General features: G+C 35.5%; 1 protein-coding gene across 1 annotated transcript in view; it reads left to right on the forward strand.

The window, feature by feature from the left end:
* The window catches only part of LOC113226655 (neural cell adhesion molecule 1-like), a 136,522-nt gene that overhangs the window by 16,290 nt on the left and 101,989 nt on the right, over window positions 1–18,243 (forward strand). Inside the window, exon 3 of the mRNA XM_026459375.1 lies at window positions 10,639–10,780. Coding sequence (XP_026315160.1) covers window positions 10,639–10,780 — 142 coding nt within the window. The remainder of the gene's footprint in view (window positions 1–10,638; window positions 10,781–18,243) is intronic.

Raw genomic sequence — 18,243 nt, forward strand, 5'->3', positions numbered from 1 at the left:
TGGGGAGGCGACAATGTATTCTTAAGCCGTCGCCCCACGGCTAATTAATCACAATTCGAATAATATTCGAATTGTGATTCCGTTTGTTTTGTAATTAGAAGGTTTGCTGTTTTTCCCACACCACCGAATGGGACAGCCCCCATTGTTAGAGATTGTTAGAGATATTATCGTTATTACAATAAATACAGAATATTTGTGAAATATACAAAAACGTACCACAGGTCTATTGTAGGCGCTGTACTGTTTCAGTTTTCTAATTTGTGATTTCATCGCAAACGAGAGTTGATATTTAAAAGTGATATAAGGCCCAATTACCTGACGATGCCAGGGGTAGATGGCCTTATTTCTTCTCTATTTCTGGTGATATACTCGATGTCAATCATTCGCTCGAGTTGAATGATTGTGCTTAGATTCGACTTAGGCAAATGATTTGCCCATTAGTATTAGTGAAATTCAAAGTCTCTCGTCACAACCAGTCAGTATCACGTGAGCCGTTGGCGAGAGTAGACGGGGTGTCACTTCATGCATGACAGTGCCGAACCAGTGTTTCCAGGAAAGAAAGCAAAAATGACAGTCACCATAATATTCTATTTTAATTGAAGTTACATCTTTGCGCCTAGCTTCACTGAAAGAGGGTGAAATTCGATAAGTCGGATTCATCCGTTAATTTGGCACACTTAGAGGTGTAATATATGCTTCAAATTGGAATGAGACCACTTTAAGATAATCCCTTTCCAACAAAAAATAATCATCGAAATCGGTTCACAAATGTTGGAGTAATCGCGTAACATAAAAGAAAATTACTGTCGAATTGAGAACCTCCTCTTTTTTAAAGTCGGTTCAAAATACATATTATATGTAAAATAATTGATATCATTTGAGTAAATATTTAAGTGATAAGCCTGTTACTAAGGAATATGTAAAAAAATGTGGGTTATACAACTTTTGCGTTGATAGCATCAAATATCTTCTACACAAATTACGTCTTGAATAACACCTATATTAGATGAAAGATGACACCACAAAGTAGTCGATAAAATAGTATAACCCCATGAAATGAGGGTCATAGATACCTTCTTCTGACACGTGAGTCGAGGTGAAACTCTAGTGGTTGTCAGGTTATATTTCTAAATAATATTCAGAGACATTCGCGTGAATATCTCGCCTGATATTATGTTAAATTGCCGAGGGAAACTGTAATCTTTTTTATTGAAGAAGCTTTTTTCACCAACGTTCGATTGTACGTCTTTTTATATCGACGTGGTGATATTTTTTCATATAATAATGATTCTGAATTTATTTTCTTGTCTTCTTTATTCATAACTAGCATTACTAAATGCGTAAATTGTATTCATAACAAATGATATTGATGTTGTTGAGAAATGAAGGTGGTGTGTAGTGGTATTATTTATTTATAAATATACAAAAGTCTATCAGTTAAAAGTCATTCAGCGAGCTATGTCTCGTGCTATCTTCGGAGTTTCTCTGAAGAACCAAGTTCGTCGACATAGCTGGTAGAATAAGCAAGCTGAATTGGCAGTAGGATGGCCATATCTATCAAAGAACGCTCAAGAAGAGTTATCGGAGTGACGATCTGCGAAAGGCTGCTGACAGCAGATGGATGCGACAATCTGCAGACCGGGCGAAATGGCGCGCATTGGGAGAGGCCTATGTCCACCAGTGGACTGCGATAGATTGATAATGATGATACAAAGGGCTAACATTCAAAAGCTATAATATTATACGAAGGACTAGGGTTACATAAAATATGACATAAGGTCTCCACGGTTGAGTGCCCGAAAAACTCACAGTGACATAGCTACTGACTGACACCTTTGCAATGCCATAGGCTTAAATCATATTGGAATGTATAAAAGGCTTTAAAAACTAAATGTTAAAATCGTGAAACATCCGCGAAACGTTGTCTGTTGTAGAATATAAAAATAACAAAAGCATGTCTTCATCCTCATTTCGTCGAAAAAGTGAAACATGAAACTAAACAGCTTTATAAAAACAAATTTACATTATATTACATTTTTGTTAAAAAGAGTGGTTCCACACTGAGGTGATGCACTGGTGACTTGTTATTCGAATATTTTTTGGCAACAAAGCGCTTATTGTTCACGGTCGGTTTATTCGCTGGTTGGCCTTCGTCCGTGACTTAGTTAGTTCTGTAATTCCGTGTCACAACATTTTGTATTGTAATAAATATTGGAAATTAAATATTACACGATAGTACAGGTTCCGCGTTCTTATTTGACAGCTACTTTGTCAAAATAAATAATCATTGTTGTGTTGTTGAAACATGTATGCTGTTTACTTTCCATTCTCAGCGACTTAAGGCAATGTATTTCAACGCGAGCCTACATTTTAGGAGGTGAGGTGTAGGGGACCGCCCTTCGCGTCCTGCAACTCGCGCGCTGAAAATTAATACAAATAAAATAAGAACAGGCTGAGAAAATTTCACACAGATCCGACGTCGACAAGCGCCCGATAGCGACTGTCGTTAAACCGCTGAGCAATTTTCAAATTTTGGGATAAATGTGAAATTAATAACTACAGGGTTTCAGTTGAAAATGAAAATGTAACAGATTCTGTATAGATATAAAAATTAAGGTCAAAGTTAGATGTTTTATTCTTAAATATTTCGTATTACATTTTATTTTAGCCTGTTTGCTGGATTATATATGGTCGGATGAAGTCCACCCTATCGTGAAATGAAGTAACACATTCTTTAGACAATATCCTTAGGTGTATCGTATATTTAATGTAAGACCGATCTTTAATGGTGAATACCTATACCCTTTGATCTAGCAAATCAGTTTTTCTCGCTTCTCCTCCGGTAAGTCGCCTTAAGCGAATTCTGAGCTGTTGCTTGTCATTCTTAAATTGATAAGTCATTATTATTTGTGTCGTTTTAAGTCAGCCAACCGAACGAGGGGTACGTAGACGACACGCATGAGGTTCGAATCGCATGTCGTGACACGCCGCCACCACTCACGCACCGCGATCGGCACCGCCATAATGAGTGGCGCAATTCTTTAGTGCCCTCCAGCACGACACTTCTCTCCATATAACCTCATTACATACAACCGCCAATCTAATATAATTTATATTTCCGATACATTATGCGTGACATTCGCACCAAACTCCCGGCTTTGTCAGAACCGCTTTATTGTGGATTTTTCCGACTCAAGCGGTGACATCGAAATAAAGGGGCGGGACCGATTTGGAATTTCATTACTCCGCTCTTATCTTAATGCGAGTTGGCGCTGTGTCGCGCTAGGTGCGATTTCTGTTTTCTTTTATTTTCATTCAGGCTTCCCCACCGCTTTGTTTGTTTATGTCGTTCCTCGTGTATTACTATCGCAATTTGCACGATTAAAATTTGCATTTCGCTCACAGAATTTGCAAACATTGTGACTACACATCACAACACCTAAGCTTATGAATTTTCATCCGTGTCGGGGCGATGGAAATAAATGGATTTCAAACTCTAAAAGCACGTAACTAAGTGAGAAAATAAAACCTGGTATTGTCGGTCTTATCGTTTTTGCAGAAACATCGCAAGAGTTGAATAAACCCACATGCAAAATACGTTTGAATTTTAATTTCTAATTTCAACCGCTTTGGACTGGAGGTTTCGCCCCTTCGTTATTATACAGGGTGCATAAAAATATAAATAGTCTGCGGATTATTTATCAATTTGTTTCCGAAAATATAAATTGGGCAACACAACAGGGTTGCGACCAAATTGATACATGCCCGCCATCGGGCGAGTAATCCGTCTTTATTACAGTAGTCTTCACCGCAAGTAAATTGAAAATTCCACCTAAGTATGACTGATGGTGCACATTACTTGGCCCCAACACGGCGACAGTTTTTCCGCAAAGAAAAGAGGATTATTTCATGCCGCGAAATGGTTTTAATATTACATCTATTTATATTCATGCGGCATCATCGCTGGAGGAAAAGAAACCTAGGAGTCATAACGGTGTAAATACAGAAAACAGAGATATTCACTTAGTCATTTTTGTGTCCTCGATTATGCGTAGTCGAGGGCTGGCTCTTGGTGCGGCTTTGAACGTTTCTCGGCTTTATACACAAAATTAAGTTGCCATGCCACTATGTTGAAGCAAAAGGGAATATATGGTTCAATTTACCAGATCTAATAATATCCTATACACCTAGTCCTAAGAGAAAATACTACCTCGTTACTAAAACATTAAATGTGGACAAAATTACACATTGTAATGTAGCCATCATTGCTATTTTAGGATCAAATATGTAAGATGTTTGCTTTCGCAAAATATAATCTCTACGTATATCTTTTATAAAAATTCTCTGAGGAAAAATATGTTGAATTCTATCAAGCATTCAAATTTACGCTACTTACGTGTTACAAATTATTTTATTTTATTTTAACAATATGAATTTAAAAAAAATTAAATTTATTATTAATGAATAAACGAAACTAGAATAGATTAAAAACATATTCATTAGTATTGTAGTCTTATGTCTGCTTGGGATTTTTCATCAGAGGAAATACGGAATCCCAAACTGGTGATACGAATAAACCAACTTCACTGCTATTCATGTAAATGTGTTCTTTTGTCCTACCACATAAAAATGCGGTAGTGACATCCCATTGGTCAATAAAGCGTAATTAGTAATGATTCATTGACTGTGGAGAAAGCGTTGGCGAGACTTGACAGTGATTTACGGTAGAAAGTAATGGACGACGAGCTACAATTACGGAAGAAGAATCAGACCTGGACATGGACGGCCTTATGGCGCACAAGAAGCCCGTGCAAATGTGTATTTAACTGGTTACTCTTCCTAGAGGTATACGGTCACACGGTATCCCTAACGATTTTGGTAAAAGATTTTTTATTATAACATTATTTTTTATAAATTTAATAGCTTTTTTAAAATGGTCGATGAAAACACAGCTGCAGTACCAAAATCGTTGAGGACACCCGTGTATCTCTAGGACGTGTGACAGGTTAAGGTCAAGAAAACCATAGATTTTTCAGACGACCGACATAATTTCCCGTCAGAGGAAACGGAGAAAAGTTAGACCTTGTTAATAAAGCAGTTTTCTTGGGAGTGACCTAAGATAGTAAACTTCAAACGTTTCCACATATATCTTCCCTGGCCAGCAGGTTAATCTCCGCTGCATACGCAGTCCGCAGATTACGTGAGCTTACCGATGTTAGTACTGCTAGACTAGTTTACTTTAGTTACTTCCATAGTATAATCTCCTTCGGGATTTTAATGTGGGCATCAGATATTCAAACCATATTTGTATTGCAAAAACGAGCGATTCGTTCTGTGTACCGTCTAGGCTCTCGGATTTCTCTCAGAGAACATTTACTCAAATATTTTATATGCCCGTAAAAATATACATAATTTCAATAAAAAAGACGATATCCATAATATCCATAATCTTAGAGCTAAGTTTTACAATAAGATTCCAGAGCGTATATTAAGACTACCATTTCCTAAGTTTAAAACTTACATTAAAAGTATTTTAATTGAAGTCATATTACAAATTTGTAGACTACGTGTTAGATAAAGATGTATGGAAAGACAACATGAGTCTAGATTCCACACAATTATGATTCAAAATATTCTATACCATTTAAGTTTTTGAAAAGAGCATTCCCTAGAGTTTCTTGCTCGTTCTTCTCAGGGAAGTCAGCGTAGTGAACGAGCAGGGGCTTAAATGTGACGTTTTCAAGTGTAAATTTATTTTACCTATGGAATAAATGAGTCCTTGACGTTGACTTTGACTTTGACTTTGACTTTGACTTTGACTTTGACTTTGACTTTGACTTTGACCTTGACTTTGTCCAAAGCTTTTCTTGTGCAGCATTGCTCAATGCTTTATTGGCTCTTTCTGTTGTTTATTATATAACACTTTATACTCTATGGTAAGGCCACATGTATAAAAATGACAACTTTAAAATAGAGAATTTTAAAGTTCTACGAACGAAATTAGTCGATAACTTTTTTATGCTCATATAGAGTTATAAATTTTCACATATGCATAATTTGTTTCATTTGGTTCGTATTGTTTTTATGATTTGCATGCAGTAAAAGCACTTTTAAAGTATGATTACATATGGTTTTATTATACCAAGAAGGCTACGACTTTAAAAACTGAGCAAATTAAAAAAAAACATAAGTAACTTACACATAATAAAACAATTCAGTCATCTATTGATTATACATAATAAAAACTCTTAGTATGCATAACTTTACGAACGACCGGACTAGCCCTTTCCTTTTCGGCAGGTGAATACGCTAGCCCAGTCTGAGGTCGTTCAGCACTACACATGGAGCCAAATAAGGAGATTAAATAATGAATATGGCCATAATGTCGACGGTCTCCTTGCGCATTTACCTATTTGACTTCTTTGATGTGCGTCGAGAAACTAACCAGCTCGTGGTAACGCATATTTGTATTTGTTGAATTTGTTGAACAGGCAATCAAGGCAAATACTTTGTAACACATGCTCATTACAATATTTAATTTAAACATCTTACATCGAAAATACTTGAAATAGCTATACGGGACACTACCACGGATTATTGTCATTCAAGTACGCAGAAGTTGTATAATAACCTTTATTACAAAGTTTTTGTTTCACAATAGTTTTAAACCTCGTAATTGGCAAATTTTTAATATCAATCGGAATCTTATTGTAGAAGCGTGTACACTGCCCCTTAAATGAATTTGAGACTTTATGAAGACGACTGTCAAGAACAGCTAGTTTGTTTTTGTTGTTCGTATTAATGTCAATATTTCTCATAAAAAAAAATTTTCTTAACACAAATAACATCTTCATAAATGTACTGTGACGTAAGAACGTTAATCTCTTTATACTTATTTGTCAAAGACACTCTGGCGACCAGATTGTAAACACAAATACGCAATCACAAATAGATATGTGAAGTGCCACCATTAGAGTACAGTTATCATACGTTTTCTATGTCAGCCAAATAGGTCAACCCCTTCGGTAAGTTTCAACTCACGTCACGCTGTATTTTTAGAGCTCCTTTCACTGTCTTCTATAGCGTGACAAACCTCACTCACCTTTGGAGATACATCCTCGTAAAGTCCGATAGTTTTCATTTTGCGAAGTTCGTGACGTCTTGTGTTTACGTCATTGTGCTTTTGATTAGAAGCTTGTACACAAGCAGAAATGATCCATTTAGGTTTTTCAGGTTAATTTTGTCTATAATATTTTTAAATAATCATTGTGAATATAATTAAATATATATTTACAAAGAGCAGCAGCAGCAGTAGAGCTCCTTGTGAAAGAGTTCGTCCAGGGAAGTACTGCTACCTTACCCATTTCTGCCGCCAAACAGTAATGTTAGCATTACTACGTTCCGGTTTAGAAGGGTAAGGGTGCTGGTGAAATTACAGGCACAAGGGACTTGTCAACTTATGCCACAGGGTGACGGGCGCAGTGTCAATGCCCATCAGATCTGTGCTATTTAAAACTCTGAGTGGCACTGCAACTGTTATCGACAGGCGTGTAGCTTACCATCAGGCACACAACTTGTTCGTCCCATCACTTGATATTATAAAAAAAAAAAAAAACGAGCACCACGTAAAGTTTTCAAATCGTTCTTCGCAAGCAAATTATCTTACGTACGTACAAGCTATGTTAAATCAATATAAAGATTTCAAATTTAATTTACTAAGTAAAGAGAATTTGACAGTAGACAGTAGGCAGTATTTGATAATGGATTTAAGATAAAATACACTGAAGGTACAGAATATATTGCCTGATACATTACAATTTCAAATTCAAGTCATTCAAGGCCCCTAAAGTTTTTAGGCATGTCTCTACAAAATGTCTTGATTAAAAGGATCATAAAGTCGAGTATATAAAATTCAACAAAACCTATATGAAACTATTCAACTTTTATAATAGTTCTTAATATGTATTGGTCCAGTAGGTTCAATTTAATATGAATCAGTTTTTTTCCGATGTCAGAGAGGTCCCCGTAGTCTAAAGTATTTAGTTTCACATATTGGACTTGTTCTGAATATGGTTTTAATCAATTTTGCAGTTAAGTTGCTAAATTGTACCAGACAGCCTCACCTATTACTTCAAACTTTGGAATCCCCTGCACTATAACTACTGCAGAATACTCAAACCACAATCAAGTAAGAAAAGTTAATTTCCCAAATTAATCCTACAGGGAATCGAACCCGGGACCTACCACCGAGGTCGTTAATTATTATATCTAAACATCGTTAAATTAAATGCTATTACGTTTAGGACATTAGACATAGGAAGTGAATTATTTAACCGACTTCAAAAAAAGGAGGAGGTTTTCAATTCGCCTGTATGTTTTTTCTTTTCATGTACGTTACGCGATAACTCCGGTATTTGTGAACCTATTTTGATGATTCTTTTTTGTTGGAAAGAGGATACCTGCATAGTGGTCCCATTTCATTTTGAAGAAAATTATCCACCTCTAAGGATGGCTGTTCACGCATAAAGATTCATTTTTATAAATAGCGCCTAAATTTTATTATAAGGAGCAATTATTTTAATGGTTGATTTTGCTATTCTCCAATTAAAGGCGTTTTTCTCTCAATATACTTTGAGTAGTGAGAACCCATTTTTATTATCTCCTGTGTCAAGTTCCGTATACTACTACTAGTACTAGTACTAGGGAATGAATCCGAGTTTGCGCACTTGTTGTTTTCAATAAAACTTGGCAAATAGATGTAATTCCGTCACTTTTGAGGTCGGTTTTTAAATACTCTGTACTGAGATTATTTTTTACGGGTCTAAAGTTGCGTATATTTATTTTGTCAAACAAACCAACGTTTCGATTCCTTTACAAATCTCATGGTCACGGCATGGCTAGTTGGCCACGCCCTGTACTCTCGTTCTCCATCCGTAACAATTACTGTAGGAATTCGGCAAAGACGCATAATGCGAATTAAACTTACTACTATTTACTTGTAGGTACTATTTCATTTTCCTTCATATTTTACAGGTGTAAAGACTGTCATTCTAACTAAATATCCTTTTTTTTTACAAAATAAGAATTTTGGTTAGAATGGTGTGTTTAAAAATCAATATTTAGGTACAACTATTTCTTATACTCGTACACGTAGGTTGATATTACACATACAGATACCTACTAAAAAATATCACTTTTTTGCAAACTTGTATATATACATAATGTAGATACGTATTATAGACTTAAAACGAGCTGGCAACGTTCAATCGTGCATTCCACTCGAATTTGTACTAAAAGTAGTGAAAGATTGCTATTTGTCCCGCTCGCACCGCTCCTACTGTATAAAAGACAGGTGAACTATCAACGCAGACGGTTCCCAGTTCGTACTGAACTAAAAAGAACGATGAACTGTTAAAACCGTGCAAGACGAACTCGTTCATGTCGGTCAGTGTAGGGAATATATTCCTAATAGTTCGTAGTTCATGAAATATACAAGCCTAGTCGGTGGAGCCTCTTCCAGTCCTCTCTCCTACAAGCCAGCTTCTTGACCTCCTTATACGACACGACACCGGTATTTTCCTTTATTTGGTCTATGTAACTGCGCCTAGGTCGACCTCTTCCCCTCTTCCCCTCGATCTTTCCCTCCAAAATGGTCTTAAAGGGGTTGCCGTGTCGTATCAAATGTCCAATAATTTTCCCGCGTATATACTCTGTAATATTCAGTATCGACCTTTTCTCGTTTACTATTCCCAATACTTCCTCATTGGTTTTCTTTTCTATCCAACTTATACCCTTCATCCTCCTCCAGCACCATATCTCAAAAGGTTCTAATCTTTCCCTATCTCGTTGTGTCGGTGCCCATGTTTCACATCCATAAAGTGCAATACTCCAAATGCACACTTATAGATTAATTATTTGACAGTAATTGTTTCGGACAAATATCGGACGAATAACGAGAATAGATCCCCATGTGCTGTAAAGAGCCAGAGCCGTTTGTAATAAACGAGAAAACCTAATAATCTCAGTCCAGAGTACTAAAAAAACTGACCTCAAAAGTAAGTGGAATTACGTCTATTTGCTAAGCTAAGCTAAGCTTTTATAGAAATATCCCCTAGTTCGCCACTATATAGCACTTGACACTGGAGATAATAAAAATCGGTTCTCACTACTCAAAGTATAAGACAAAAACGCCTTGAATTGGAGAAATAGCAAAATCAACCATTAAAGTAATTGCTCCTAAATTAAAGTTAGGCGCTATTTATAAAAATGAATCTTCATGCGTGAACAGCCACCCTTCGAGGTGGATGAGTTTCTTCAAGATGAAATAGAACCACTATGGAAGTATCCCCTTTCCAACAAAAAAAGAATCATGAAAATCGGTTCAAAAATACCGGAGTTATCGCGTAACAGACATACAAAAAAAGAACATACAGACGAATTGAGAACCTCCTCGTTTTTTGAAGTCGGTTAAAAACTCGATAAGCTTTTTTCCTTGCGTTGTCTTTTCATTGATTAAATATTAAACATTATTTAATCAATGAGAATAATACTAAATTAAATTTAATATTAATTAAAATTAAGATTAAATATTATTAAAAATTACGCTTTGTCATAACGGATGTAATGTGTTTGTTTTAGTGTCAACGGTGGACGTGGACGCAGTTCTGGGCCGTACCGCATCGCTGCCCTGTGACGTCACCCCCGACACCAAAGAGGATCGTGTCTACATGGTGCTCTGGTTCCGCGCTGGTAAAGCCAGTGGTGGAAAACCTATTTACAGGTACGACTTTACAATAGGAAATTTGCTACCTTCCTTCATCTTAATCGCTTCCGCAATGCTAAGGATCGTGACTCCACTTCATCCTGTCAACCATTTCGATTCACCAATTACTGATAGGTAACTCAAGTTGTACGGAGATATATGCCACGTCCACTGTACATTTTAAATGATTTTCTTTAACCATTCTTTAATCACGTTTTTCTCGAAAACAGATTTGACTTAGTTACTGCACTCTTAGGGTCGTATTCTAGAAATCTACTCAATGCTCAAGTCAGGATTGCACTGGAAACACAAGCACTGGTAATACGACCCTAATAGCAGGGACTTGAATATGATTTCGAGTGCTTTAAACCATACTCAAATCCTGACTTGAGCATTGAGTAGAGTTCTAGAATACGACCCTTAGTTAGGAGGGCAGAATTCCTGCCTCTAGAACTTTTTCTTTCCACCTTCCCTGTCACCATCACCAAATGCTCCAGGTTATCACCATCTCTTTGCTACCTTTAAATAGAAAAAAGTATTTTTTTCTCTACATATTCATTATATTTTTATTTAATTTCAGTTATAATACTTATTATTAGATTATACGTATACCTTACATTTCAATTACTTACATAAACGTCTGCAAAATGAGATTTGAATGACTTTTCTTGTTATTTCTTGGCAATTCTAATTTAATTGAATTATAACTATTGTTCAGCCGAGGCAATAGTGAAATAAATTTTCCATTTTTAAAAGTACATAACGTTTGCTTTTTTTACACTGAAACATATTTACAATCATATTTATGCCTTGTAAAGTGGGAATATATTATATTCACAGTTTACAAGGTTGTTAGAAAAACACTAACAAAGTCGCAGGAGTTTATTACTAAAATCATAAACTACAACTTTCAACATCTGCCATCGGTTGTCATAAATATACTCGTATTTCCTATAACGAACTTCCATGTGGAATAAAATTTATTGTGCTTCAGTATCGCCTATTATTACGTTGATTATAAATCGTTCATCCGGTGTAACAATGACAAAATTGTAAAAACATACAAAACTATGATAATTGTGGCATAAATAACTTAAAGTATTTTTGGTAGAGTAAGAAAGACATTAATGTACCTTCAAGATCTTATCGCTTAACATTCATAACATGGCGCGAGGGTTGTTGTAGTATTAGAACGAAATTAAAATGGAAAAGTTACTTTATTCTGTCCTGGAAAAATTTAAATTGTACACTTATGGATTTCTGAACACCGGATGAGCGATATCATAACATCCGCTAGAAAATGAATAGTGCCTAGGAGCTCTTAATAAACAGAATTGAAAGCTGAAGTACCTGAGAATAGTTGCACCTACCAGCAAACATAAGGATCATGTAGAATAATGCATTTTCGAATATTAAAAAAAAAATCGACTGTAGAAATGATTTTTTTTATAATATCAAGTGACAGGACGAACAAGTAATGCGCTTCATTGTAGATTCCACGCCCGTCCATAACAGTTGCAGTGCCACTCGAATTTTAAATCGCAATATATGAGGGGCACTGTCACTGCGCCTGTCACCACCAGACATAAGTTGACAAGTCCCATGTGCCTGTAATTTCACCAGCAACCTTACATTTCACAACCGGAACATTTGGCTTGGCGGCAGAAATAGTAAGGTGGCAGTACTTCCCTGGACGAACTCTTTCACACTACTATTTTATTTCTCTCATTTTGCATTGTCGCGGAATAGAATGGTCACGAATTTTTGTAACCACAGCATAATGAACTTTATGTCCATTGTGTAACGTACAAACTCGATACTAGTCATAATGCAGGTCACGAATCATTCAGGAAAATCATCCAGGAAATTCGGAATTCCAGCAGCTACCGTATCGTATCCAATTTGTACATTACACAATTGACACAAAGTGCATAATGCTATACGAGCTGTAATCGTTAAGTGTGCCCAGACGATTATTCCGTAAATCTAAGAGATATCAATAGTATATTGTGTATTAAGGGCGGTAGACAAAGATATCGTTGGCATAAATAAGAAATTACCAACGAGAGCTCATTAGGAGCCCGAAGCCGAAGGCTGAGGGCTTTAGTAACTCGTGGTTTGTAATGTTTTTATCACATTTGCGAGGAAATAGATACAACTATAATTTATTTCTTGTATGAATAAATATCGCTTCACAACACAACATTTACGGATTTTGCAAATGGTGAGTTTTTTTAAACAGATTGCCAGCTGTTCTACTATAGATTATACAGATCGTAATTAATTCGAAATTCTAAAAATACTGCAAAATATGATTTCACAAAGTAAATTTAGTTCAATAAATATATAAAACATATTAAAGTCAATTTATGGCAGTTTTGTTATCTGTAAACTTATTGTTGCCTCTTATAGTAGGTCAACTAAATTGAAATTCAGAATTGACTCCACTCGATATGATGAGCCAATGAAGACGAAGATTAATGCCTATAAAATAAAATTAACTGAAGAGTCAGCGTTACATGAATATTTACCTAAAATTAGTAAAAGAAAAATTCATCAAGACTTGGCTGTATTTAAACCCTCGCCATAACCTTAACGGAAATAATCTAAAAAAAACAACAACATATTACGTTTAGAAAAGGATCCAATTTACGCTTTTAATTATTACATAAATATAAGGGAAAAGATTCTTAAACTAAGTTTTTCATTTTTACGACCACTGCTCAATTATAGCATCTTTAGTTCGCGTACATAGATATTTCATTCCAACATAATTTTTTTCACTACATACATACAAAATTAATTAATTGTGTTTAATTACTTATATTTTTCCTACATCGGTTTCAAACTTGTGATATTATATAATATTATTTATATATATTTATATATTTATATTATATTATTAATATTATATAAGTACGTTATGACTGTCTAAAAAGTACATAACATAGCATATCTGTGCCAGAACATCGCAGAATCTTCCTTCGGTTCAAAGACATTTCCCTGACACGTATGATAACCATATAAATATTACCGTCACGATTTACATGCACGCACGGTAGTCGATAATGCCTCCATAGCAGCCACGACGTGAATTTGCTACGCAATGTGCTATGATACTATAAATACAAAAATCTTGACTTTGATACAATATAATTCATGTACACTCGTACAACGTTTTTCTTAACCTTCGTATACCCGCGCGTTGATCTCTCAGACTGACGATTATCATTTGCCGTGTTTTTTTAAACGAAAAACATTAGAGCTTCGTGCTCACTGCTAGCTGCATGGTTCGTGGCTAACTTCATCTAAGGTAATAGGAGTATTCGTGCATACAATACATGTACCCGTACATGACACCGATCGGTCTCTTAGACCGACTGACGCGGGTATAGGTGTCACAGTTTTAGGTTATTCATATTTTTAGTAATTCCTATAGATATGTATTCTTTTTCATTATAATTGAGATTACGTTATGTATTATCACACCCCGAACACTCCATACGACAGTCGAAAATTATTTACCTACTACTACTACGTACAGCAAGGCGCTATCTGCACACGCGCAAATGTATGCGTGATATGGCAGGGTTACCCATCACTTTTTTGCACTATTACGTTACGTGATCAGCGCGGCAACATAGCGAAAATGCTAACACGAATCTATTATCTATGATTCTATTAATAGAATCCAGAATCCTAATAATTACACATGTCTGTTATGTATTTATATCGATATAATATCATATTATTTTTCATTAACTCGCTAACTAGAGTAATATAGAAGATTTATTTAAAAAATATATAAAAGCACTTAAAATGTTATATTTTGAACATGTACTTTTAAATAAGGTAACCAAGGTATTTGAAATTGCGTGTCCAAGTTGATCATCATTAATTAGGTATATTCGCTACTTACGTAATATTTATAGGCAATATGAATTGAAAATTCGAGAACCCTTGTCTACTAGCACACGAAGTCATGGCGCCTCGTTCATTATGTTGATATAATAAATCTGTGTTTTTTATACATACATATATTATTCTGCAGTAAATGAATGAAGAAAACAATAACTGAATGAGTCTCAGACATAACTTTTTACTTACTTCGTTTCGTCTTTCGAAAAATGAAGATAAACAGCCATACGCAGCACAATTCACGACTATTATAAATAGTAACGTAAAATTATGTTTTATATTAACGTACAAGTTTCGTAATGAATAAATGAAAACTATATTAAAATATCAAAGCCGTCTTCGCGCGAAAACGGCTCGCCGACGGCCTTGTCGTCGTTCTGTCAATGTGACCGGCAACGTGCGGGGCGTGGTGCGGTATCTAAAGCTAGGGAGGGGCGGAGAGTGTCCGTTCTCTTCACTTTTCGTTCTCTGGTATTATATTTGTAAATTGTTTTACGTCATATTTTATTCCCTTTTACATATATGAGGAACGCATGTGAAGGTTTTTGGAAGAGAATGACTCCGATTCCAACTGTGAGGGCGAAAATAGCAGTGACTTTCAGGAACATGTAGAAGTATAGCAAGTGAGAAATGACACAGAACAGGAGATAGTTCTGAAAGCGAGGAGAAGTTTCTAGTTTACTACCTAGGCAAAGATAGTCAAATTAAATGGAATAAAAATGCTGCATCGATGACACTAAAACGTTTTTTGAGCAAGATATATTTTTGTATGCAACATGCTATTTAGTTTATGGTTTTTAAAATTGTATGTCAAAGAATAATTTCTTTGACATATCAGAGTTTTTTTTTATTTTGATACTATAAAAAGTATATTTTTGTTCAACTATTTGTGGCTCCTAGGAATATTGTAAATTACCAACGGTTGTAATAAAACACTGCTTATCTCTAATATAAAAAAAAATGTATAAAAAGTTGCACGATACAATTTTACACATTTCCTTTTAATATTAAACTTAATTTTACGATGATATTTTACATAATATACTAAACATACTAAAATGTCCCTGGAACTTTCGGTCTCACAGACCGTGCGCAGGTATACGTGCTACACTATTTGACGCGGGTATATGAAGGTTAATAATGAGCTGTTTTAAAGGTGTACAATTAAAATTATGTTTAACTTTTCAAACAACTCTTTCTGTCATTCTTTGTTATCGCGTCGAAGACATACACTATTTCTTGGCGGCTTGGCAGGGGACTTTCACAAGTAGCAGTAGAGCTCCTTGTTCGTCCAGGGAAGTACTGCCACCTTGCCTATTTTTGCCGCCAAGTAGTAATGTGAACATTTCTCCGGGTTGAAATGGTAAGGGTGCTGGTGAAATTACTTAACTTACTTACTTAATATCTTGTCACACGTTGACGGGCGCAGTGGCAGTGACCCTAAGATCTATGTGATTTAAAGCTCTGAACGGCACTGCAATTGTTATGGATAAGATTGACGCTTACCACCAGGCACACGACTTGTTCGTTCCGTCACTTAGTATTATATAAAAAAACCATGAATAGTACGTCATTGCGGGGAGGCTCATTTTGTGCAGCCCGAACAGCTTGAAAATCACGCTAAGATCTGGCAAAATTTGTTGAATGAATCTTCTAGAGAGCAGACATAGTAATAACTACGCAACATGTGCAACGGTAGGCTATTTTGTAATCAGGGAAACTGTGGAGGATTTATGAAGTGATATATATATATGAGTAGGGCAAAATTTCAATTCAATTTATTGCTCCGTATTATAAAGTTTACAAAGATAAGACCCCAGAATAGGAAAATCGCTGCCGTCCAATGTACATTAATTACTCCAGGCCCACGTAAGTATACCCTCAGTTTTGTTTAATTGCGATATTATTTTCATTATATGTACAGACGACAGCACACCAAGTTACACATTGAAGGATCTATTCCGTTGCACTATTCGGACAAAAGATAGCTTCAAGTGCGGTTGACTGCACACTGGGCGTTTACGTGATCATAGGAATAATATTGTCTCTGTTTGAATCACTACACATATTATGTACATTTTGTTGTACATTGGGCCTTAAGAGGTTAAATAACTTGGAAGTACCGTGAGGACGTAAAGGAAGTCTATTGGCTGATTATATGCGGCCGGTTACCTGACACCAGATTGCGCCATACGTATTTGTATGTATGTTAGCCCTTAAATTACATATTACATAGGTCATTAGGCCTGTATTAAATAAAAAAATAGATATAAAATAACAATTAAATAGCAAAGAAAGACAGAGAGCACTTATCATATATAAATAAGAACATATGTCTAAAACAGTTAAACAATCTTTAAAAAACTATCATGCTAGCTATAACCTTCATTTATGTCTATATATTATAATGATAAGTTGCTTAGAAGAAAGATAGGAATTAAATTATCGATGTTATTCCAGTCGATGATAGGATGTAGTAAAAATTTCTGTTACGAGTTTGTAACAAATATTAACCACAATCTCATTGTAATTGACAACTTGGTCAAAGATGCCTGAAAGAACCTCAAAAGTCCTAAGTTTTGTGTGTCAGAGAACAGATCAGCATGCAAAAAATGTCACGTCTTAGCTATTCACATCGCAAGCGGAAGCAAAAGCTTCGTGCTGATTGGTGGTATGTCAACAACATAAGGGCTAGATTCCACCTTATGTCCTCTTCCCCAAAGTTGAAATAGGGGTGACGGAATCGCGACGTGCAATTCCAACTTTGTTCCATAAACGCTTCATGTGGATTGGTGATACGCTAACAATATAACGGAAAGATCCGCCTCACGCCTTGTTTCACGAATGTGGAAAGATTTTGATGCCGTGTTATTTTGACTTAATCTGCTGGTAATAATATAATTATAAGCAGTTTATGTTACCACGTGCGTTTAATAATAATTTATTAAACGCACGTGGAAACATAAACCAGTGCTCATAATAGGAGAATCATTAGTAAATTACATCAAACCGCGCCTCAGGGACTGCAACGGCAGATAAGCCGTATCTCAAGACATTAATCATTCGTTGACTAATTTATGTGGTAACGGCGCTGGACGTCGCCTGTGCTGTTTACCTCTTATACAGGAGATAGTACAAAAGTGTCGAATAATACTTTTGTACATAACTGTCTAAAACTACCTCCGTTAGTTGAAAGGTCGTATACAAAATGTATTTTTAAATGTTGTTATGTGTACTACCGTGATCAGTAAGAAAAGGCCGATCTGTCAATATTTAGGTATGAATTACCACACAAGAAAAGTATATATTTTTTTTATTTCATCTCTTTAAACATTATTTCTCGGTTTTGAGATTTTGACAACTTCAGCTCGAAATAAAATCGTTACAAAATAAAGTATCTTTTTAAGAAAACTGTGCTACTCTATACGTATTAACGTACGTACGTTATACGTACTATACGTAAAACAATACTATTGACAAATTCATATCATAAAGTCATAAGTGATCATACGTCAAAGCGTTAAAAGTTATCGACATATTTCGTTCGTAAAATCTTTCCTCTC

This window comes from Hyposmocoma kahamanoa, unplaced genomic scaffold, assembly GCF_003589595.1.
Source record: "Hyposmocoma kahamanoa isolate Upper Pololo Valley unplaced genomic scaffold, ASM358959v1 192, whole genome shotgun sequence".
Taxonomy (NCBI): Eukaryota; Metazoa; Arthropoda; class Insecta; order Lepidoptera; family Cosmopterigidae; genus Hyposmocoma; species Hyposmocoma kahamanoa.